A 24,166-nucleotide genomic window follows, 5' to 3' on the forward strand; every position below is an offset into this window, starting at 1 on the left:
ATTTAAGGCACGTACGATATTATATAAAAGTAGTTAAAATTTTTTTTTTTTTTTTTTTTTTTTTTTTTTTAAATACATGCACGAAAGGAATCGTATGTAAAAGTTCTTTGAAACTATATCAGATATTCGTAATTGTTGTAGAGAGGATTTATCTTTCCGATGTTTAATTAAATTTATCATCTTACGTTGGATTGGGTATACGTAGGTATAGTACAAGTCATAATAGAAAAATCTCTTTTATAACAATTGTTTCATCTTTTTTGCTACGATATCGAGAATGAACCCTTATCAGATATCGTGGGTAGATATATTCAATATTTACTTTGGAGACGCGATTCCTGCACTCCGTGGAAGGGACGAACTCTTTAATTTTCCAGATTTGAACTACGGTGACGCTATGCAAATATGTACCCAGTACTTTCCCGCAGATGTTATATACATACATACGTACATACATGGATTGGTCTCTCTCTCTTTCTCTCTTTCTCTCTTTCTCTCTTTCTCTCTTTCTCTCTCTCACTCTCTCTATCTTCCTCCGACACCCTTTGTGAATTTTTTATCCGTCTGGAAAATTGACAAGAGTCGCGATAAAGTTTGAACCCGAGGAGGAAAAACTCGGTTGAAGAAGATATGAACGGACCCGATAGATGTTAGGTTGGGTATTACGCTGAGCTCAGCTGATCTTCTCCTCGTCGTTTCTCGCGGGTTTCTTCTGCCAGTTCACGTTTATTGAATAGGAATGAAATTTTCTCTTTTCAAACGATGATTGAAATTTCATTTCGGAAGGTGTGAGAAATTTTTCGAATGATGAGAATTTCTTTTTATCGCTTCACGAATTATTACAATTTTAGTTTCTGGTCTGCACAATGTATACATGTAGTATAACAATTTAATCGAATCCGACGAAATACGATGAATGAAAAAAAAAAAAAAAAAAAAAAAAGAGAATGACGAGCAAAAACGTTCTCACTTTTTCAACTTACACACGGAGGGAATCTCTCTGTTATACAAATACACGGCGAGTAGGTATGTGCTAATCGAAAAGTGGAGTGTACATACGTGTTTGCGTAGTTCTCGTCATCAAATCCCACGACGACCGCTGCCAGCCGGTTAAATCCGTCGTTGTCGTAATTCGATCGATTTTTACACATCGACACCGTCTCGTATAACTCGGCGTCAAATTGCCTTGTCAACAAACTGCAGTGTGTAACGAAGTTTTATCAAACAAAATCAGATTTTCATAAATATGGCATGCGGGTAGAATCTTGCCGGCAGGTTCCGCGAGGCTTGGAAAATATGGTCTGTATTTTATCATGCCGGCAAGCATGACATCAACGTCAACCAACCAATCAGAACTACTGATTATAAATACGAAAGCGGTATCAATTGATCGGTCAATTAGTCGTTAGTTAACCTGAAAGTAATTAATTTTCGTTTGTAAGAAAGCGTGCAAGACATCGATAACGTTTTGATAACGATTGAACATTAAATAAAATAAGACTAATAAGAATAATACACAAAATGGTTTAAAATAATGTGAAAAAGAGTTTATTCATTCATTTATGTGGTTATTAACAAGTCGTGCTTATATCATAATGTTTACAATATAGCATAAAATGAATGCTTGCTATACTCGTCGCAATCCAACAAACTTGAAAAAATGAGTAAAAGTAAAAAACCGATTAATCGAGTTTGAAAAATAATCGATTATCCTCGATTAATCGGGGACGAAATGATCAGTTTAATCGAAAATCGATTATTTTCGGTCATTCTTATGACTATACGTTCTTCAACCTTTCTCGTATTATTTATTCGTAGCGCCAGCAACTTTATATCCAATCCGTTGTAAAAACATACTGCATGGGAAGAGGAGTGTGGAACATATAAAAGAAGTATAAAAGTCACAAAAGGCAATAGGCAATAAGCAATAGGCTGCAAACACGTAATATCGTTTCAGCGATTCCTATTTCGATATAGGCACGCACAGCATGACTCTATAATAAGCTGCGAGATGTGTAAATAGTAAGATACACATCTGCGCATGCATATACATATTATAAATATTATACATATTATACATATTATACATATATTCGCCTTGAGTAAATACGCGTGCACGAGTATGTGCCAGACGTAGTTACCTTCGTTCAAGTATAGATCTTGGTACGGCGAGGATGTGACTCACGATGATTCCGAAGTAAGGAAGCTACCAGTTACTCACCGTGTATCCATATTTCTACGATCCATACTACGTATGAAAGGAATGATATGAACTATCAAGTATCTATCCATTTCCCTGCGATGCCACGGATCATATTTGTTTCAAAGCAGATTTTATCCTTCGCCCTGCAGGCATTCCCATAAGGAAAAGGAATCCCGTGCAGGACGTTCTTTACTCACTTTCTGAGATGCACTCTCACGTGACGTTGAAAGTATCTTAGGTAGACTCGCGTTTCTTTGTCTACTTTTGTATACCTGCCGCGTACTTTTTAATGCCATGTAACACGTACAATAATATGCAGTTGTATAATATATTCTTCACACACTTTGCCGCTATAATTTTTCTCTATTTTTTTTTGTCGCAGCTGCTAAATTCCCTCGCGTCCGATTTGGACTGCATGCTGAGCGAACTGTGCACCACGCCTGATCCTTATACAAGGTGAGTTTCTTACTTTTTTTCTTTTTCTTTCTCATTCTTTCATTCGCATTTTATAGCCGTAACATCGTAACACTTCGCTCGTTGAGTCCGTATTATCGGATTGTTCTCATTTTTTCTTATTCTTTCATTTGTTTTTTATAACCGTAATATCGTAACACTTCGCTCGTTGAGTTCATATCATCGGATTTTTCTCAAAGGCAATATGGAGATGTTTCTTTCGTAACTGTAACAAATGATTCTCAACGTGAAACAAATGTCACTTCGTAAATCTCTAGCATAATCTACGGACCTAAAGTATACGTATAACGTATCGTCATGCGGATTTCCGGTGATTTTGTGCCTTTCAAAATCACGCGTGTATGTGTATTATGGATAGACGAACCATGAGCGAGTCCTTATTCGTTGTCAGCCTCCGCAGTTGAAGGAGAAAAGATGCAAGGTGGAATAAATTTCACCCCTATTGCGACAGACGATGGTGGGTGAGACCAGAAAACATTCCTCAAAGGTCTCTTTGATCAAATTTTACTATCAAAGAAATTCGATACATCGTCAGCTGGGTTTTCCTTCAATACATTCCCCCATCCGACTTTCTTTCTTTTTTTTTTTTTTTTATCGCATCTCCCTCGTCCTTCCAGCTTCTCGCTGCGACAGCTAGAATTCAAATTACTCTGTGTTTAAATTTGTCGCGTGTGTGTGTTTTTTTTATCTCGAGAGGTATCCACTTTTTTGAACACTTGCTTAAACAAGGAAAACAATTGTTCCCCGTTTTACTTTTTTTTTCTCTTTTTCTCTCCACCCATGCAAGGTTGAAAAAACCGCCCCTAAGTCAACGAAGGAACGCGGCATATTCATGATCTCGAATTAGCGAAACAGTTTGGTGAGCTACGAAACACAAACACACACACACACACACACACACCATCGAAAAAAAATTCGGTAACTTTCCCATGATGGCAGAAAAAACGGGGAGAAGCATCGTTATGCTTCGCATTTTATTGTTCATCCTGACCGGAAGTGATATTAGCTTTTTACCCTTGTGCATACAATGCGAACGGGGATGAAGCGGTACTTTAAATACCTCAGATTCATATACCTACCACGCTACTGCTGCATCGTTTAAATCATTAATTCCCATTATTTACGACCGAAATTTTCGCGACATCCTCCTACGCGCCGAGTAGAATAATTTCCATATCGTAAGACCCACGTGATCTATGGAGGTCTTCGCCTACAATATCCTTATGTTATATGGAACAACGTAGCGGGGATACTGGGTGGTCATTTAATTATCAAACATCGTAGATCGTGGGACCAGCAACCCTTTTGACAACCTTAAATTGCTTCGTTATCAAATTTTATGCTCCTTAACACTCGAGAATGATCATGTAATTGTTGAAAAAACAAGGATGAAAATTTGACTGCAACAGGGTTAATTTGACCAAGTAACATCGAGTTGAATGAAAAACAGAATAACTTTACTCTCTTCGTATTTACACTCTGAGGAATTGCACGAATTCGTAGTGAAATTATAACGCGTTTCTTCTTCGGAGAATTTTGCCTGTTTTCGAAGTAGAAGATCTCACCCGGTATATACGATAATGTATGGCATAACACTATATTATATCTATATCTGTATAGAGCAGGGTTAACCCGTAAGATTTAACGTCTTGGGCGTGGTGTATTCACAAGCGAAGATGGACGACATTTTCCTCAATGGACATTGAATTTCAATGGGGAATCGAGAATGGCTTTTGCTTAGTAAAAGGTGCAAACCAACCTGAAACGCGTTCAAGAATACAACGCTGTTCCTCGAAGCTCATAAACCGCTATATTCCTATCAAAAGGGTTCAATTTCCGCTCTACTTATTCACACGCAAACAATACGCGTGTCTCGATAAAACGAAGGAAAAGGAAGACTCTTGCAGTTTACCCGGGAATCATTCGAATCGCTTTCGATGACGTCACACGGCACTAGCCAGTGAGGAGAAAGGAAGCTTGGATCAGTGTTTCTCATTCCGTGCCAAGAGTCACAGAACTTTAGCTCCGATCGGCGAGCTCTGATCTCCGCTGCAAAAAATCTACCTCCATATGTGCAGGGGCGGTGCTATTTCACCCCGAGAATTGTTCAACCAAGAAAACATCCACTTTTCGAAGATTCGTTTGGTCGAATGCGGGCTTTTCACGCACCCTCTTTCGGTCAATAGTACCTATAATATAATACTTTCTTCATCCTCAATCCGACCCAATCGCGATTCGTGCTTTCTTGCAATATCATACGGGGCGTGCAAATCACAGCGCTGTGCATGTGTTTGGCGCTGGTTCGCGGGGGGTGAAGATATCGTCGTATAATCAAAGTTGAACGGACAAAAAAGAAATGTCGTATTTTATACTCATCGTATTCCTGTTGTCCTTGGAATTTGAGGAGTAGAAATTTTTACAAGTCGCATTAAGTTCTTGGTACGGGGCTTACTTTAAACATTCGGTTATGTTAATGAGATTTTCTATTATTATTACCGTTATTATTATTATTATCATGAGTTTTATTCAGAGACATTTTCATTATTTCATCAGAACACTGGTGATTTTCTGATCATTTTGCACGATTCGCACCGATCACAATTATATTGATTTTTTACACTAGTATTAGTTAAACAGAAAATATAATAATAGGAATAATAATAATAATAAAAATAATAAAAATCGTGATAATATACGGTATGGGGATTAAATCAAAAGATCAGCGCGATGAAACGTGACGCATGTGTGCAAAATTTTCACGCGTACGAAATGATATTTTTCTTTGTTTCATTTCATTTTTGTTTCTATCTATTTTCTCCTCTCCCATATTTTTACAAAACACATTATGGTAATGCCGAACGGCTCTATCAGGTCGAAGAAATGGGCAACAGCTGCCGTTTGAACGAGCGATTACGCATAATTTTATGCACTTAATATCAAGCACATGTTTTCAATTGGGTCATTTGCGTCTGTAAATGCTAATTTCACACGTATTTTGGGTCGGCCTTTAAATCCCTCCGACGTGATGTATACACACACACACACACACACACATGCACGTATATACGGTGTTACACATATTGCACGGTGTCAGCGTAATATCGTCTCTCTGCATGCGTTTCTGTTCTATGTGATATGTGAGATACCCCATATGTATTATATATACCAGTTTTGTGCGTTACGCCATAACGTATATATATATATATATAGCATGCACACATTTGCGAATCTCTATTTTCAAAACGCCACAAAGCGTATGCTACATTCCCTCCCGTAGCTACCTCACATTTCACCCCTTCTGCCATCCCTTATGGGGAACCATATCCACGTGTAACATACACATAGGTGGTTGCACACGTGTGTCATCCACCCCTATGTATACCCCATTCCTATACGCCGAATTCCCCGGGTCGCGGCGCGAACGACAAACCTAACCTTTTACCTTTTACCTCTTCTTCGACCCTTTGTCACCCTTTGTTTTTTCGGGGTTGGAGATGATTTCGCTGCAGCGGATATCATGTGGTAAGTAGGTACGATAAAGTGGAGAGAAAACGATGTATCAGATCCCAATTGTCCGGCGAAATCGAAATCGCAAAGAGAATCGGTTTTTTCAGCAAGCGTTATAGAGTCAATATAGTCACAGAAAGTGTTTGTTTTTTTCCGCGGAAGCAAGATATTCACTCTGTACAAGCAATCTAGCCAAGGCTATTTGTTACGTACATCAGTTAAACTCGAAAAATTCTTGCTGTTTTAAAAAGTTTTTCTATGCCCAAATTAATTTTCTATTACCAAATTTTCCCTATGAATATTTCTCTTTTAGGGAACAATTTTTTCTCCTACTGTAAACACTCCTAAACCGTATATGCGATATATGCTTTGTTTATCAGATACACCCCTTCTATTCTTACCATTGTCGAGCAGAATCACATTTTATTCCATCAATTTCCAACCGATTGACGCACAAATTGTTGCGCAATACCATCAGTAGTGCACGGCTGTATGAAAATAACTAAATGAAATCACGTAAGTAACCCGGAATGAGATTTTGCGAAAAATTGGAGGGTGCAGAGAAGAATCTCAAACAATTCTAGATAAGTTCCTGTGCGGGCTAAGGAAAATTTTAACGCTACTTTATACCGTGTCGCGGGGTGAGAATAAAAAGTTTAATATAAGGAGAGATTCATACTTTAGATATATCCATACATGTCTACGTATATATATATATATATATACACATTATACACACATGTATAACAAAATCATAGCAGTGATCTATGCGCTTGCGTATGTATGACGCAACCTCGTCGGCTCGGGAAAATATGAAATTTACATTTTTTTCCATACCCATCCATGCACCGATGGAACGTACACTGGAGGGTCGAAAAGAGGACCCCCTGACTTTCCATTTCGCAAATCCGATCATTTTTTCTCTTTCCTGTCTTTCTTTCTTTCTTCCCTTTTTTACATTTCCGTTTTGCAGTTCAATCGATTCCCTTTTGACATTCCACATGCACACGATGATGATAACGTACGTAATTTTTTGGAACTCTGTACATGAATTGTTGTATTTAAAATTTGTCGACAGATATGTAAGATAGATATGGTACCTATGTATAAATAATAGACAGAAAAAATGACGATGGGCTAAGTATAAATTGCGACCACGCGTACCGATTCCACCGTATAAGAGGGTCTGCTGATAGATAAGAAGAAACCGGGCATGTTTCTTGGGATGTAAATCTGCGAGCGAGCCTGATATTGTCGTGCGTGGGTTGAAGCGGTGACGGGTTCCTTTGGATTTTTAAAAGCATCGACGCTGCAGGCTGCGCAAAAATTCGCCAGGTTACGCCGCCACTGTCACTTATAACCACCCCTGGCTGCAGTACAACACTTGAGAAGAGAGCGAGTAAGCGAGCGAGCGAAGGGGCTGTGCGGAGAACTTAGAATTGAAATGAAATTCCACCCCGGTCGTGGTTGAATTATTATCAGTCTGTAATCTTTCTAAAAAAGTTCACTTGACGCCCCTCTCCTGCCTCCCTCCCTCCCTCCCGTCTTTCCTTCCTTCCTTCCTTCCTTCCTTCCGCGAAATTATGGCTATTCATTCTCCACTTGCATTCCATTTCTTCTCCAGCTCTCGCTTTTTTATTCTACGGCTAAATGAGGAGGGGTAATAACCGATTTTAAAGATTTCGAGGGCTCTTTACTTTTCTTCTCTTTTAATGGAAGTATGATGTTAAAAAATTTTTACCTACTGCACCGACCACCACCACGTATTACTTGACAAAAATCACTTCGCTTATTTCTTTCGTGCTTCTTTACGCTCGTTTTCGCTATGAAAATAAAGTGTTGCACGAATGACCACCAGATTCCGCGAATGGAATGTGGAAACGTCCAGGTCTACCCCTCCTACGTTCAAATACACTCTGGCTTATACGTCTGGCCTTCAAATGGTTCCAGTTATGTAAAGTGCCATTACGCTTCTCGTGTCTTCTTTGTTCACCAGCAACCTTAAAATTAATTCCAATTCCTCTCACTACTCTGACCTTCCAAGGACATGTGTATGCACTCGTGTCATTGTTGGTTTAGTCGACGCCTGCACACTGGACTCCGTGGACTTAACGGTCCGAGAATTGGAATGCACAATCTAACCTAACCAATGCTTTAAAAGCTTCTCCTACCTCCTCATTTTTCCTCTTCTAATTCCTTTGACTCTAACCCTTTCACATATAATATCCTACTGACGTTAGGTCATCAGTTATACTACGTACCTAGATCGTGCGTCTTTAAAGAATGATCGTAATTGTAAATCGTAATGTAAAAATGAAATTATTGGAAGAAATACGATTGGTACATGATATTCGTGAATATACGTTCGTCGAAAAATTTTCTCATCATATCGCGGGGTTGATTATTATCCGTTGTGCGGAAAATTGTGTGTCTACTAATCGCAAATCGTCAACTCGTTTACTCTATTATTTCTACCTACATAAAGTACAGCTTATGCGAGAATCGGACGTTCATTATTATCTCTGCTGCCCAGGCATGTTGTTGCATCGGGAGCTAATTGATGAAAAAATCCTCTAATAATTCGTACTCGTTGTAAAATGTGAATTGAAAATTTTGCGCAACAGTGTAAAGACATTCCGAATTTCAACAAGAATTTATTCGCCAACGTTTCGGGGTGAAACGGAAATCGTTTTCGCGTCTACCTGTAGAATTCTTTCCTAGCGATTTTCATCTGAATTAAAGCAGCAAAAAGCTCATATTCGCCCCTCGACTCTTGTGGGTAGAGCTCGGATATCTTCTTCCCCTTCATATCCCTGATGCTGCTCCGATAAATTCTCCAGGTTTTCTGGAAGTTCCCCAGGACTTTGAGCTCGCCTAACGCGAATCTAATGTTTGCTCTCTCGTGTATAACGGAAGAGGGAGTCAGCCGCCTTGCTCATTCTCATCATCATCTTCATCCTCATTCTCATTCTCGAATTGATGCGAAACGTGAAATGGAACTACACCAACAACCGTTCGGAAAGAACGACAAGAAAACGCGAAACGGCGGGTTGTAAAGCTTGGAACCCAACTTTCCACGTATCGTTTTTTTTTCCTCCTCGGCACGATCTTCGGAATCGTTGAGATTAGGGGTGGTGATGACGGTCCGGGTAGTTACCAGGTCTAACGGGAAATTAATGTCCGCGCCTGCAGGACTCGCGGGATAGCGAAGTTATTTGGGGTAACCGAGAGATCCGAACTCGGGGTAGGGCAGTGGATGATATCGTTAACCGCACGTACAGACAAAGGGTGCAGGATGCGGGGTTCTATTAAATACATGCCCGCCCGACCGACCACCCCGCCGCGGTGCTAATTCTCCAGATAATAATAGATTTCGAATATCTCAAGAGTCCCTTTCGGATTTCCCCGGGGATGCAGGTCGACGGAGATGAAGTCGCTTAGCTTTTCCGCGAATTTCGAGGGAGGGAGGGAGGAAGGGAGGGGGACGGAACCGGCACCTTTCGCGTGTCAACGACAGACTTGCTGCTGCTGCTGCTGCTACTGCACGGAGAGCCGCTTTATATAAATTGTACAATGACGTCAGATGTCGGGAAATTCCTTTTGACGAATGGATTCTATAGAACGATAATTAACGACGAGCTCTTACACTGCTTCAGGCACTGTATAGAATACTTCAGATATTTCCTCGCCCCCTTCTCCGCATCTGCGCAACATCTCCGAGAGCTGGAGACACGCCGAAAATAGCTGTCAGTCAAATCTATTCACTCGTATATAATGTAGAGTAGGTACAACTAGGACTGGTGCGTGTTATTCCACGGATCTACTCTGTGTTATCTCAGATTTCTTGCAGCATTTTTTACTTCACTTTTTTCGCTGTGTACCCTCCTTCGGTCAATTTGAATTATTAACGATCGACTAATCAGACAGCTCGAAAATTTAAAACTGTCAAAATGCAAACTTTCGAAACGTACAAGTACTCGGCTCTGATTGAACAAGTCGAAAAGACAATACATTCTTACTTCTGTTTCACAACGAGATACCTTTTTGTCAAAAAACGATGAAATTTTGTGGAATCGAAGGACGTACGTAGGTAACCACTGCAGGCCAATGTCGGTGATTTAGTTTTGTAGATATACATTCATTGTCAGACACTGAAAGGCAATTCACTCCCTCCATTAATCAGAGATAGAATTAATTAATTCTGACGTAATTATGACCCCCACTGGCAGTGATCCGTGCGATTCGTGATTCGCTTATCGCGGGTGTGAATATGCTTTATCTATTGTAAGTGCTTACCTGTATACGTGAGACCATCGATGGTTCGACGAGAAAAGCGGATTTCCACAAGTCCACAGCTGTGTCAACGTGGCGTCAAATAGATTACAAATAGCTCTCAGCCTCCGATCTCCACGTGCTTGATGTCCCCTGTAGCATGTTCTACGTGTCACTTGTTCCCGGTTTTCCCAGGAAGCCAAGAAAAATCTTTGTAAGAGCGAACGAACAGGCAGCGCGTGACAATCCCGGTTCTTCCAGGCGTTGTAAAGCCCTTCGGCGTGTGTGGCTGCGCACACTGATGCACGGAGGAAGGAGTGACGGAAATAACTCAGTTTTGGAACGCAATCTCAATATTCTCCCCACGAGCCGTTAAGACCCTGGAAGATATGCGTGTGTACGTATAGAGACACATCTCGCTGCACGCACGCGATGCTGCACTTCGATCATTCTTCTTTCTCATTTTCTACAACGCCAACGCCGCGTAGGGATGCTGCAGGGCGATTTACTTCTCACTCTACTTTCTTTTTTTTTCCACCTTTCTTTCTCTTTTTAATTTACTTTCTCCTAGTACTTACTCCTCTGCGTGTCACGGAACCGTAACGCCTAACTCAAATCCAACAACCATCGAGATAAATCCTCCCTGCGGGTAATTCACCCACGCAATACCCTCCAACCCTTAAACTTTTACTTCACGTTACTTTCTACGTCGGCGGATACACGCCAGGAATGGCCTCCCATGTTTTCGCGTTAATACAGGAATGAAATTTTCCCTCATCCGTATTATCTACCGTGAAAATTATAGTATATATGCTGCGTACACAACGTTCTTGACAAATTACATTTTCAGTCGGTGTTCTCTCTAATCGCACACACATAGTCGAGGAATTAACGGATCGAAGTATACACAACTCGGCGAAAGAAAACATCCAAGCAAAGAGCCTAATCATTTCTCGGAGTTAATACCAGAGGAGCTTTTCAGCTTCACCGTTCGGATAGTTCTCGACTTTTTTTTATTCCTCGGAAATGTCAAAGTCGACGTGTTACCGAGAATCATCTTCTCAACGGTAGCAGCTCGAGACCACGGATCCTTGAATCTTTCTTCCTGCAGCTTTCTTAACTTGCACACTCTCGCCGGCTGCTTTATTTCCCCGTTCTTATCAGTCCCTCAGGTTCTGATTAACGCGTTGCAGATTACGAGTTACGACCGAGTCCCTTCTCTCCTGCACGTATCACCCATACCTAAGACTCCGTCGGCCGGACGGACCCTTCGCCTTCAAATTTATCGTCGTGTCCGGGCTGTTTGTAGGCCGGAACATGTAATCTGAGGCGAAGGTCCGCCAGACGAATTTTCGGTAAATATTTAAGACGGTCTCCGTGATTGGACAAATTGAAACAGAACGGTCTGAGCCTCGTAACTATATGGCTCAATCGATGTCGCTAAATTATGCAAGATGCCGGCTTACTCGGCTGCGAAATTCCTTGATTCGGTACCTACTGCAAAGAAGAGATTCTCAGACGGGGAGAAACTTTCTACTCCACTCTTCGCATCCTCTTTTCTTTTTCCTACGTCTCGTGCTCTTCGACATTTTTACTAGAGGTATGTTGCATGCGATCCAGATGTCATATTTTTTTACCAAGATACACCTTATCCTATACCATGTACCAGTATTTTACGAGCATTGTTTACAGGACTTTATACTCCCTACATACTTATAGTCAATTCACCAACTCCCGATTATTTCCACCGAATAATTTCCAGCAAATCGGAATCGAGCACACCCGGCGCATCCTGGGCGCATGTCTGCAGATGATATATACACACATAGGTGCGCATGTAGGTGCAAATTGCAGCCGCGGTCAGCTCTATCCTCCGGTATGTAGATATTGAGATGGCCTGTGAATACACTCGCTGTGCGTGTGTGTAACGTGCAACCAGGGTTCCTCGGCATGTAGATGTGCGAGAGCGGAAGGGGCAGGAGGGGGGGGGGGGGGACCTTTTCGCGTAGAGCGCGAGCTTTCGCCCCAGGAGGCACTCTAGGCATCGCTAGGGCTGAGGGGTTGCCTCGGGTCTAATCTAATTTGTAATTGTAATTTATACCGAAATCACCGTGCCCGAAGAAACACCTGCTCCTTACCGAAATTTCTCTTCTCAAGATAGTCGAGGGTTAAAAAATTGTCCCCGTCAAAAACCTGCGGGGCGGGGAGGGGGGGAGGGAGGGGGAGGGGTCTCTTTCTTCGATCTCGAGACGGCGGGGTTTTTACCTCGTGTAAAAAGCGTAAAAATAAATTGACGAATTTGTCAATATCGAAAGTGGATACAGAGCGCCGCTGCCACTTTTCCCTCTTCTTATCGCTTTCTCGCCTCCTTTACGGAGCCCCTTTATATCTCTGCAGCAGCCAGCACCGGCACAACTTATCAAATAATAACACGCTCTCAAATATTCACGTCGCGAATACTTACATAGGACTGGTGCAAGTGTGCAAGCTCAGATGAAATTTTTGCACTCCGCGGTGGAGCGATCTACCCTAATTCTTTGGTTCGTTAGATCCTTTCGACCCTCGTGGTGGTCGGCGAAGGGCTTGTGGGAAATTTCATTCCTTTTCATGAATTAAATTTTGCGCTCGTAAGACCTTTCGTAGAATATATTAAAAGCTTCCGCGTTCGCTACGGGACGCGATTTTTCTCTGTTCAAACCCCCTCGAATCTATATCGTCGTCACCTCGACTTGAAAATCAGATTCTGCAGATCTGCGCGTCAAGAAATTTTCTCCCCCCTTTTTTGCACGCCGCACAAAGATACCCGCGTCGCCGATGATGAAGCCGGAAATTTCCATTTTTTCGCATAAAAATATTCAAAACTACATTCCGCTCTTTCTTTCCTCCCTCTCTCTCTTTCTCTATAAATAGCTTCAGCGAACAATCCTCGAGCTTCACGCCGTAGTAAGCAAACAACGTCGCGACAGATGCAAAATGGACAGAATTTCTGCATCGATAAAGCGTTGCGTTATTATATTTTCTGCGTTTTTTTTTTTTTTTTTTTTTTTTTTTGCAGTAGCGCAAGCAATTTTTTCTCTTCTTATCCGTCTATTCGATAGTCACTGCAAGCGTTGCTGGGCTACTACGGTCTGAAAAGAAAGCAAATGAAAGGTGGAGGAGGAGGAGGAGGAGGAGGAGGAAAAAAAATCACACTTCATCCTGAAATTATTCATTGAAAAGTAAATAGGAATATGCCACCGAAGCAATCAAGCTGAGTGACGTGTGTGTCAATCCAATATTTTGTGTATATACTATACAACCCCCGACGTGTTCATCTTTTCCCGCAGTCACCCATCGCCGTCGGCCACCTTGTATTTACTTTTTTTTTTCCTCCTCTCACTCAAAGTTGGTCGTCGTAGTATATACAAGGAAAAAGCCGCCCTCAAAACTCACGGCGTTTCTATCTGCCTGCATATTGTTACTTCTGGTAGATTACGTTTTGGGAAATACATCCCGTTACTAATGCCAAAAGGGCGTATATTTTGAGTTACTGGAACTTGTCGAGTGTTTGAACGAAACATTATACTAAAAATAATCATCAAAATTTAACAACTGTTAAAAGTTTTCATTTTCATCGTATCCAACGATCTTCACCCTGAAAGTAACCGAAAAACGTGAAACTATTACGATGCGACAATTTGACGATATATAATTCGTTAAATATCCTTCGGTTATTACTTAGGTATTTCCACCTGATTTCGATTCCGTGAGAAATCTAAACGCACCAGCAATAATGACGAAGTATCTCGTCGATATTGGACCTCCGACCCATGTAAACGTAAATTTGAGAAAGCGTACCTGAAACTGCGGTCAAAACCAACCCTCGAAACTGGATTCCCGAGAAATTCCACCAGCAGATATCAGTGAAGTATCTGGGGTCGGGGGTGGTTGGGTACGGAAGCCGACAAGTGCGTCCCATAAATCAAAATCGAATATTGAGTTAAATGAAAAGTCAGTGATGCGGACGAGCGCGCAGCAGACAGGGGGTGGTGGTGGTGGATGGTCGGTGAACGACCGAACGACGTCAGGCTTGGGGAGCGGAGGCGACCGAGAACCAAGTGCTCGAGGGCACGGAAGAAATTCACTCCCTCCATCCGTACCCGCGACCTAGGGGTGTAGGTACCAGGATATCTCCGCAGCTTACAGCCTTTTGTTCCCACCGTGCGTATGTCTTCAATTATTTATCGCACGCAGAAGGGCTGAAACAATAAAGTCACTGCAAACGCGCGATGCCGGAATCGAAAGACTCGGTTAATATCAGCTCAAAACTTAACCGATTCTTTAGAAATTCAAAAAATCGCGGAGCCAATATTGAAGGGACATTGTAGCAAAGATATCAGATTTACATCGCGATTCGTGTGTACGAATTTGGATTCTTAATGGTACGATATTAAGCCGTGTTTTATTGTTATGGGAAATGATGGAAACAGCTACAACCGGGCATAACTTTACTTACATCGAAACTTGTTATATTTCGTAAGTTATTTATAAGAAAAGATCGCATGATCAGGATCGCTTACGTTACTTTCGCCGTGTAAATTACGCTCCACGTTTCTCAGACGCCATTTCGCATCGCGAATCTTGCAGCATCTCGAGCTCTGATACTTTACTGCACTCGTTCGCACTGCACACTATATGAGACAGTAACCCGAGTGTGTTGGAATAGGTCGTGGCCAGACGATCCGTTCGATAACGCGAGCTATGCCGGACTGCAGCGAAGATCGCTGATTACTCCGTAATGAGCCGAGCTGCATGCGTCGGTTGCAGAGTAGGAGGAGGAGCAGAGATCCGTGTGAATGCTGTGTCGATGGGCTCTTTCTCTCTTTCTCTCTCTTTCTCTCTCTTTCTCTCTCTTTCTCTCGTCTAGTTTATTCGACCATTTTGGCAGGCATCCAATCGACAGCCGGGGAGCGCCCGCGTCTTTTGCTCTTCGATTTGCAACTTATGGTGTCTATTTCGGTTATTGTCTAATGTTAGAACGAACGGCGTGTACCTAGGTATGCTGTACACCGTACCCTCGGTACACTTAGAGAAGTGCACTTCAACCCGAGACACTGTCCGGCCAGATCGAGGCGTACCACCAATTCTCAGTATCGAATCCATCGGACTTTCTTTTCGTCGCCGCAGCTCTTCTCCGTGTCTTCTGACAGTTCAATTCAAGAGATGCTAGTGTTTTGCAATATTATTGTGCAGTTTATCGAGCCCAAACAGAATTTCATCAACGTCGGCGATCATCCGAACAGGTAGAATATGAAACATTCATATCCAGTTTCTTTCGCAAAAAATCAGGCGCAAGTTGTCCCGAGTTGGTTTGAAGTTGAAAGAAATTTTCAGAAATGTCGTCGTCGTCATAAAAATGTTTGAAAATACCATTTTTTCTTATTCTTTTTTATTTTTTTAATTCCATTTTACATAAATCTATACTCGGTGATACAAAACATTGATCGTAAATGTATACAGTGACTGTAGTTGAAGATTAAATTCTCAAGTCTCTGCTACGCAGTGACACGTTTGTCAAAGTATAATGGTGCAAATATTTTGTGACACGATGATTTTTTCATACATCGAAAACAGTTTTCAACATGTATTTTCAAGGGGAAACCATAACCGATTCGCAGTACTTATGTACCTATGATAAAATCTGACCTACGTAACTGGGTAGTGAAAATTTTTCCCCTATTTTCTATACTGATGTAAACTTTTGAGTTTTGTGGGGAAAAAAAGAAACAAATTTCGTTTCTGGATACCCTCTGATGTATGAACATACTTTATATCTTAAATGCAATGCGCAAGTTTTATGTACGGTAATTTGAAGACAAATGACATCCGGCGACGCGACGGGGATAAGCCGCGCAAGCTTCTTTTTGCGTTTGAAACTCAAGAGCCGTGCAATATATTTTTTTTTTTTACCTTTATTTTTTATTCTCGTCGCTTTCATCGTCGTCGACGTTTTTCAAATATATTCCGGTCTTATCGGGGTGAATGAAAGAAATATCGAAGTAAGCGGAAACTGGCGCGTTTGATCGTCTACCTTCGTCTCGGAAATCGCGATTTCCCGAAGCGAGCGATGCATGGGACTGTCTGTTGTTGCTGCTTCTGCAGCAGCTACGTTACACAAGAGCAGAGAATCGATTTTCCGTTTTCAGTACACAAAAGGGCTTTCGTTTCCTGCATTTTTTATCCAATCTTCCTTTTTTCTCTCACTATCAGCTTTCTTCTCTCTCTCTCTCACTCTCTCACTCTCTCTTCTATTGCTTCTTTTTCACTCGAAATATGAAGTGGCGGCATTGTTGCCGGTGACAATGGGCGCGAGGGCGACACCGCGGTGTGGCCCTTAAAAGGCTTAGGGACACCCCACGTCGCGATGTGCTTCACTTGCTCGCATCGTCCTCGTCCTCGTCCTCGTCCTCGTCCTCGTCGTCCTGGATATGGCCTCGGGCCACGGTTAAAACTGCTAAACGCACTGTACTACTGCACATTAAAAGGGGTCCCTCTCCTCTCCTCTCCTCTCCTCTCCTCTCCTCTCATCTCATGTACCGTGACTGTCGCCCCTCCGTATGAACGTACAGGGCCATGAGGACTGCACGGTGACGTCCAAGAGACTCGAGGCATTGTTATCATCTTATGGAGCGAAAAATGAAAGATAGAAATTTTATTGCTCACCCGGTTTCTCGCCAATGCGATGTATGAATGAGATGGAAGAGAAAGGGAAGATTGAAAGGAACGCCTCTGTATGATGAAACACTCGTAAATACCGTCCCGCTACCGGCTGGCTGCCGCCTATGCTCTGACGTATTTTCTCACAGCTAAATTTTTATCGAAGCGATAGAAATACCTGCTGTACACACACGGAGAAAGTATTTCTTCAATTTACCCTGCGTAATGTGTCCATGATCAAGTATTTCCGATAAGAAGTGTCATTTTTGGTTCTACGAAATAGTGAATAGAAGCTAAAGAAAAAAAAAAAGAAAAACAAAGAAAATTGTTCTATCGAGTGAAAAATTAGATTCAGTTAATATTTTTGGCTTTTAATTACTAGTCCACTGACCTTTCATTCTGATCACAGGCTAGATCTGATTTTACGATTTCAATTAGGCAGTCGATTCGAGTGTGCTGGGTGACAGGTGCGGTTTCAATGCGGCGCTACCGCATAGCTAACTAAGATTTGTCGAGACTAAAAATTCCCGCCCTGGTTTTTAATGCCGGAGTACGATATCCGAGTCATTTGAAGAATCCACGCGCCAATCAGTGTGTAAAGAATCGTCCGTACGATACAACGGGTTAGATATCTCCAGGTATAATTTAACTTTGCTTTTGAATTTTCGTAACATCCGAATCCACCGTCACGCTTCCAACGTTTATTGTGGCTAATTTTAACCACCGTCATCTCCTCGGAGTTCCAGATGCAGGTTCTCTTCTCAAGGCACTTGAGCTCTGATCATTCTCAATAGCGGAACTTGTTATATATTTTAAAATTTTCTTTTTTCTCTCTCTCTCTCTCTCTCTCTCTCTCTCTCTCTCTCTCCTTACTCTTACATTCGTCAAATTATTTCCTCGAATCCGCTTCTTTTCACTACCCCGTGAGAACATTGCAGTTGGTAGAAATGCGTACAAGATTGTATGGTACATTAGACTCGTTTATGAGAGAAAGAAAACAAAAAAATGTACGTACATTACGCACCGCGGCAGCAGACTTAAGATATGATTTACCTGCCGTCGTAAATTTTGCGGAGAGTATAAAACAACCAACAGAGTTTTTCTCAGTCTTTCCGCTGTCTGTTTCTCACTCTCTTTATTTCTTGCGCGCTTTCGTGGTCCCGGTGAGACTATTTGTTCAACTGCATTTCGAGGTCTTCAATTTCATCTATTCCGCATTGTCGTCACGCTGTGCTGCATGCGTGCAGTGGCTTCAAGAACTTACGCGAGAAGCCTTAAAAAGAGAGAGACTGCTTCGTCCACTTTGCATTTTATTGTATTTTCTTTCGAAAAATTTTTTTTTCTTCCTTTAGCAAACAACTTCCAGACGCGTTGTATCTTGTTGTCAGCGTGCACGGAAATTATTATATTAACAAAACTGCCGGGTCGAAATACATGAAAAAATTCCGATGTTTAGCAAACAAGGCCTGAGCAATTCAGGGCAGCAACACTTGATTTTTCCTTTGTTCTTCTGCCTTCTTATTGCATAAACACGTCGTAATAATTAGTACTCCCTCATTGTCTTCCGAAGAAGTCGACCGTTTGAAAATCAACTTCAACCATGACGACGCGGTGACGATAATTCATTCGTAATACCGTCTTTCAACGCAAGGCAACTCTACGCATTGTATGCACATACCATACTGCTGGTATATAGCATATATAGCACACAGATTCCGGGTGTTATGACGAAAAGAGTATGTCTAGGTACGAGAACAGACTCCGGGGAAATATGAGAAACTCTTCGACGTGCATTGCCGCGAACTTCTGCGAACACCATCTTGCTAAGCGTCGAGCAACGTTTAGGGAGGGGGGGGGGGGGGGAATAAAGAAACTAAGTTAAACAAAGCTCCGGGGTATCGAGGTGATCGGCAACTCTGGGGCTGACAACGAGAAAAGACTGAGAAGGCTGAGAACAGACATTCAAATCCGAAATCATACGTAAGTGTGCCCACCTATGCATAGTATTTCAGTACCTGTGCAGATGGAACAGACTTTTAACGCCGGCCGGAAGACGGTAATCGAGTGCAACTTCGCTGGGGTATCGGCGAACCGCTTAATAGCTTCTCATGGTAATTAGAGAACAAAGAAGGCACAGAGTGTGTATCCCGCGTCGCATCGCGTTTGCTATTTCTGAGAGCCATTGACCAGTCAGGTTGACCTTCACTCTCCCGGTCCATTCCTTCTCTCCCTCTCCTTTCCTTTCCTTTCCTTTCCTTTCCTCCCTACGGACCTGACCGTCTGCAACCGTCGATGGAGCATCGGGACAACCGTAAATGATTATGCCTGCAACCTGCGCAACGATCTTCGCCTACCTGCACCACCATCGACGACGTCCGTATCTTCGGCTGGACTACCTCCTGGTTCTTTCTAGATTTTCCTTACCGTGTTCGACGCTCTCGTAAGGCTCATTTCTAACCTTCGTTACCTACAGTCTTCTGAAGCACTTTATGTACTTACCACCTGTAACTATGTGGAACACAGATATGTATTAGGATTTTAGTGTAGAATGATCGTCATTTCAACTAACGAAATGGAATGACCTCGATATTCCTAATGAGACCAGTTTTTCATTCGTGCTCATCCATTTACTCTGACCACCGTGGAGTATCGCTGAAACTTGGAAACCGCAGTCTTGAACATCCGTTATGGCAATGAAGTTGGGAAGCTTCTTGACTGAGCCTCCATCTAGAATGGATACAAAATTAAAGTAGGTAGCCCGTGATGATTTATAACCTCGAAATTTCGAAGGCAGATGTAACAGGTTGTCTGCTGCTGATGCAGTGAAGGCCGGTGTCAGAAAGGATTTTAATAATTTGTTCCGAAGAACGTGATTACACGCGAGCCGTCCGTCGTTCGTTTTTCTTTCCATGGCATACGGGATGAGCATGGCGAGCATTTTCGTCCAGAATTCACACGTGCGATTCCGCAGCAGTTGGCACGAATTCGCATTACTTTGAAAGCGTCACGGGTGGCTATGGAAACTTTAATAACGCTTCGTATTATCGGTTTACGCTTGTAGTACAAGCGTGCAAGTAAGTGCAGCTGACATTAACGTGCAGCCTGTGGTTTTTTTGTTGTTGTTTGCTTGTTTTTTGCCTCTTTTTATTTTTTCATTCCTCACGGTTATCTCCAGTCCCCAATTAACTTTCTACACCTATACCGTAACATCCGAAGCGCAGCGCATGGTAGACATTACCTGCGAAATTACGTCCTGCGCATTGAATAGCTTATACCTCTTTTACCGGAACACAGAGAGTTTCTCTGAGATTTTTTTTTACACTGTTTACCGAAGCCCTTTTCACCCCATCGAATTTTCTGCACAGACTTTCAACCCGCAAAACTGATCGTAAATTCAAACTTTTTTATATTTTTACACGCATCATACGCTTGAAAAGAATATATATATATATATATATATATATATACATATACATACATATATATATATACACACATATCGTGGTTTTTTTTTCTGATCGTTAAGTTGACGCGGCCGTTTAACGTCTCCTTTCCTTCAACTGTCCGTTTCCACTTAATTGAACCAGACTATTACACAAAATTATGTATCCTGGGTTGAATTACGACCTCGTAACTTTGACGGAGCTAGGGTTGAAAACAGCTTTGTAGCTTGCTCGCTTGCTTGGATACGGGTGGAAAGGGAGCGAGTGCAGTTTCAGAGGTATTCTAGGAGAGGTTTTTTTCTCTCTCTCTCTCTTTTCTTTCTATCATACCATTCCAATTTTGGAAGTCTGTAATGTAAACTATTTTTTCTTGTCTTTGGGGCTCTCTCTCTTTCTCTCTCTGTCTTCGTACTAGAGAGGTTTTTCCGTGCATTGATGTCCTTCCATCCCCCCACTTTCTTACCTTGTTTTTCTGTTCCAATTTCAATAAATTGGCTGTCCCGAATGCCGCTAAAAATATTTACATCCCCTTCGTACGTACGAGCTTTGAAGAAATCAAAAAAAAAAAAAAAAAAAAAAGCAAGGAAGCCATGATAAATAACCGCGATTCCCACAGGGAAGGAAATTTCGAGGGCATCTGCATAACTCGCGTCCGTGAGCATCAGGTGGACTTCGCTACGTCTTGGTGTAAATTTTTAATCTCTCGTAGCGCGATAGCGGTTTACCATTTTCACCGCAACCCATTTTCGAGAAATGTTCGTTTCACCTTGTACACAACCAATATTTTTCCTGTCATACTTCATCCGCGTCGCCCACGAATTCGACGAATCTACAGGCTGATCGAAAGAAAGAGAGAAGGAAAAGAGAGAGAAAAAAAAAAAAAAATTCGCCTGTATTTCATTTGCATTTGAAGTATTGAATTTTTTGTTATTTTTAAACGTGATGCGGGAAGTGCGAGGCTGAGCGTAGGTTTTTGGACCTCGCTATATACCAAAAAGGAAAATTCGTTACGCCATTTAGAATATGAGCAAACAAATAATCCCCCCCCCCCCCTCCCCCCTTCCGTTCCTCCGCGCTTACTTTCCGACCTACGCTTATTATTTCATACTGATAATTCTCTCGCGATTTATCACAGAATATAGCATTAAATTTTATCAGAGAAAAAGTCACGCTTGTTTCCTTGATACTGCATTCCTTCTATTATTTATATTATTTATATTATTTTTTTCCTTTATTTGCCACGCAGTGCTTTTCTTATTGAGTACGACATAATGTGGCAATAGTCTACGGTAAATATCGTCGCCTATACGGTGTAGGCATAAATTTATTCAACCCGCAGCGAGGCCATGCAGCGTAAATAAACTTCAATCAGAACTCATAACGATCAACAATGCCTGATGTAACGCTGCTGTATAGGAGGAATTATTCTCACGCAGTAACGATATTCTCGGATCAAAAAGTTCACTCGGAGAATTTTCGATCGGAAAATGTTACTGTACGAATCACCGTCTGGCTAAGAATAATAAATTTTTCTTTCCAATCTTGTTTACACTCAAGCGGTTTGTACAAGTAGACAAAAATGAGGGGATATAATCACGTGGCGTAGGCCTTTGACGTGTTCATAGACAAGAATCTGCTTTGTAAACGTTTAAATAGATATACATTAAATTAGCAACCGATCTTCTGCGTACCGTCAATAATGTTGTATAAAAAAAAAAAAATGTTTAATCTGAGAAGATTTTCTGCGTCAAAAACGATTGACACAGATATTTTAAATCTATTTGTATATAATGTATATATATATATACATAGACAGGTAATGAATTCCTCAGTCCCACGCTAATTAAGGCCAAAAATAAATCATATCGCGAATCTATAACGCGCCACGAATTCGGAAGATTAGAAAGATCGTGGATGATCACTTTCCGTATCGGGTAAAGAAAATTTATCACCGACGGAGCATTTTCGAGACGATACCTCCGAGCTTCTGGCCTGCAATATCGCGAAATATCGCCGAGTATAAGACGCGTTGGTGCGTCTAGAGTCCTGGCTCTCGTGGCATTATAATGTGTAAGGAGCCAGTTCATTCGCGACCGTTCAGCGAGCAAGACATTCGAATTGCTTTGTCTCGCGCGAGTAGGTATCTATAAATATCTATAAATATATGCGAGAGCTGGGGATCTGATCGAAACCGTTGCTGGGCCTAATCGCGATTATTGGCAAAGTTTTCGATTTTTCACTGGAAATCTTTCCAACGATAAAAACATCTCGGTTTTACATCGGTGTAGCTGGCTCGAATCCCGGAGAAGGACGCCGACCCCGTCGAAGGATATTACGAATCTGTGAAAATAATTTTGGTGTAGAAAAAATCGAGAGTTTGAGAAAACGATTATCGGTTACTGCAGTAACGGCTCAATTTACATCCCTTGGAATGCAATAACGCGAGTGCTGTCAATAGACAAGGTAAACCTGCGTTGGAAAACGTCGAGGAATGTTTCGAGTGTTCGCTGGGGAAATGAGGTGATAGAAGGGAAATTCTTTTTCACAACTCGAAAAGTTTTTCGCCACCGACTTTGTGATGTCTGCCGATTTGTACAGACCCTCGTATAAAATTAGCTGAACGCGCCAGTTTAGCAGGAGTATTTCAACGAGTTATTAATACCGACCGAGATTTAGCGAAAGTAAACCGATATTATAAATATTTCGCGATTTATGCCAGCAGTGTGCAGTGATACAGCGGAAACGCTGGAATCGCACTTTCTGCGATCAGAAAACAAGATAAAGTACGATAAGAACTGCGGTCACGTGTATGTGTGTATAAATAAGCGTAATTTAACTTGTGACATTATATAGACGTATATCAAGTTTACTTGTTGCAGTGACAAACGAAGTGTGTCCCTGTGGTGATTCAATGCTATAGGAGTGATGAAACTGCTTGAGAATTTCATCGATCCGCAAACGACGTGTCGTATAGTATTAACTGAGCGTTAATGGTCAATGCATTCCTGCTGCAGATAAATAATTCGTACAATTGTTGGGTGTTGTAGTGTCAGTGTGAAACAAAACGTGTACGCGACACGGTAGAGGCGAGTAAATGAAAAATAAAATAAGTGTAAAGAAAAAAAAAAAACTTATTTAGCAAGCGATGACGCTGATAATAAACAACGACAGCTTGGCGACAGTCACGAATTACGATACAGTTTAATCTTCTTATAAAGAGAGACGCGAACGTCGTCGACCCTTCCTCTTCTCCCCATAACCGTTTGTCACGCTAAAAGCTTGTAAAATCCTCTCCAGATTCGGTGTAAACTTTCTCCTTGAGACGATTTTGCAAAATCGAAAGTTCAATCTGGCTTCGTGTTGGTGTTAATATATTATTTATATATATGTACATATATATACACCGCAGACGAACTATATTAACGCAAAGACGTCAGGGACGCTAAAAAAATCATCGATACGTTACGCAATATTAAGGGATGAAATGAAAAGCGTAGAGAATTCGCGCGTCGTTATATGCTCGCCGGAATATCGCTGGCTCAGAGTCGAGTGTTTTTATCTTGAAAACATC

At 41.7% G+C, this 24,166-nt stretch overlaps 1 protein-coding gene across 5 annotated transcripts in view; it reads left to right on the forward strand.

Moving 5' to 3' along the window:
* LOC124412801 (protein sprint) overlaps window positions 1-24,166 on the forward strand; it is a 69,650-nt gene that overhangs the window by 8,375 nt on the left and 37,109 nt on the right. For all 5 annotated transcript variants that reach the window (XM_046892920.1, XM_046892922.1, XM_046892921.1 and 2 more), the window contains exon 2: window positions 2,586-2,659. In XM_046892920.1, coding sequence (XP_046748876.1) covers window positions 2,586-2,659 — 74 coding nt within the window. The remainder of the gene's footprint in view (window positions 1-2,585; window positions 2,660-24,166) is intronic.

Source organism: Diprion similis, chromosome 12 (assembly GCF_021155765.1).
Source record: "Diprion similis isolate iyDipSimi1 chromosome 12, iyDipSimi1.1, whole genome shotgun sequence".
In the NCBI taxonomy this organism is placed as follows: Eukaryota; Metazoa; Arthropoda; class Insecta; order Hymenoptera; family Diprionidae; genus Diprion; species Diprion similis.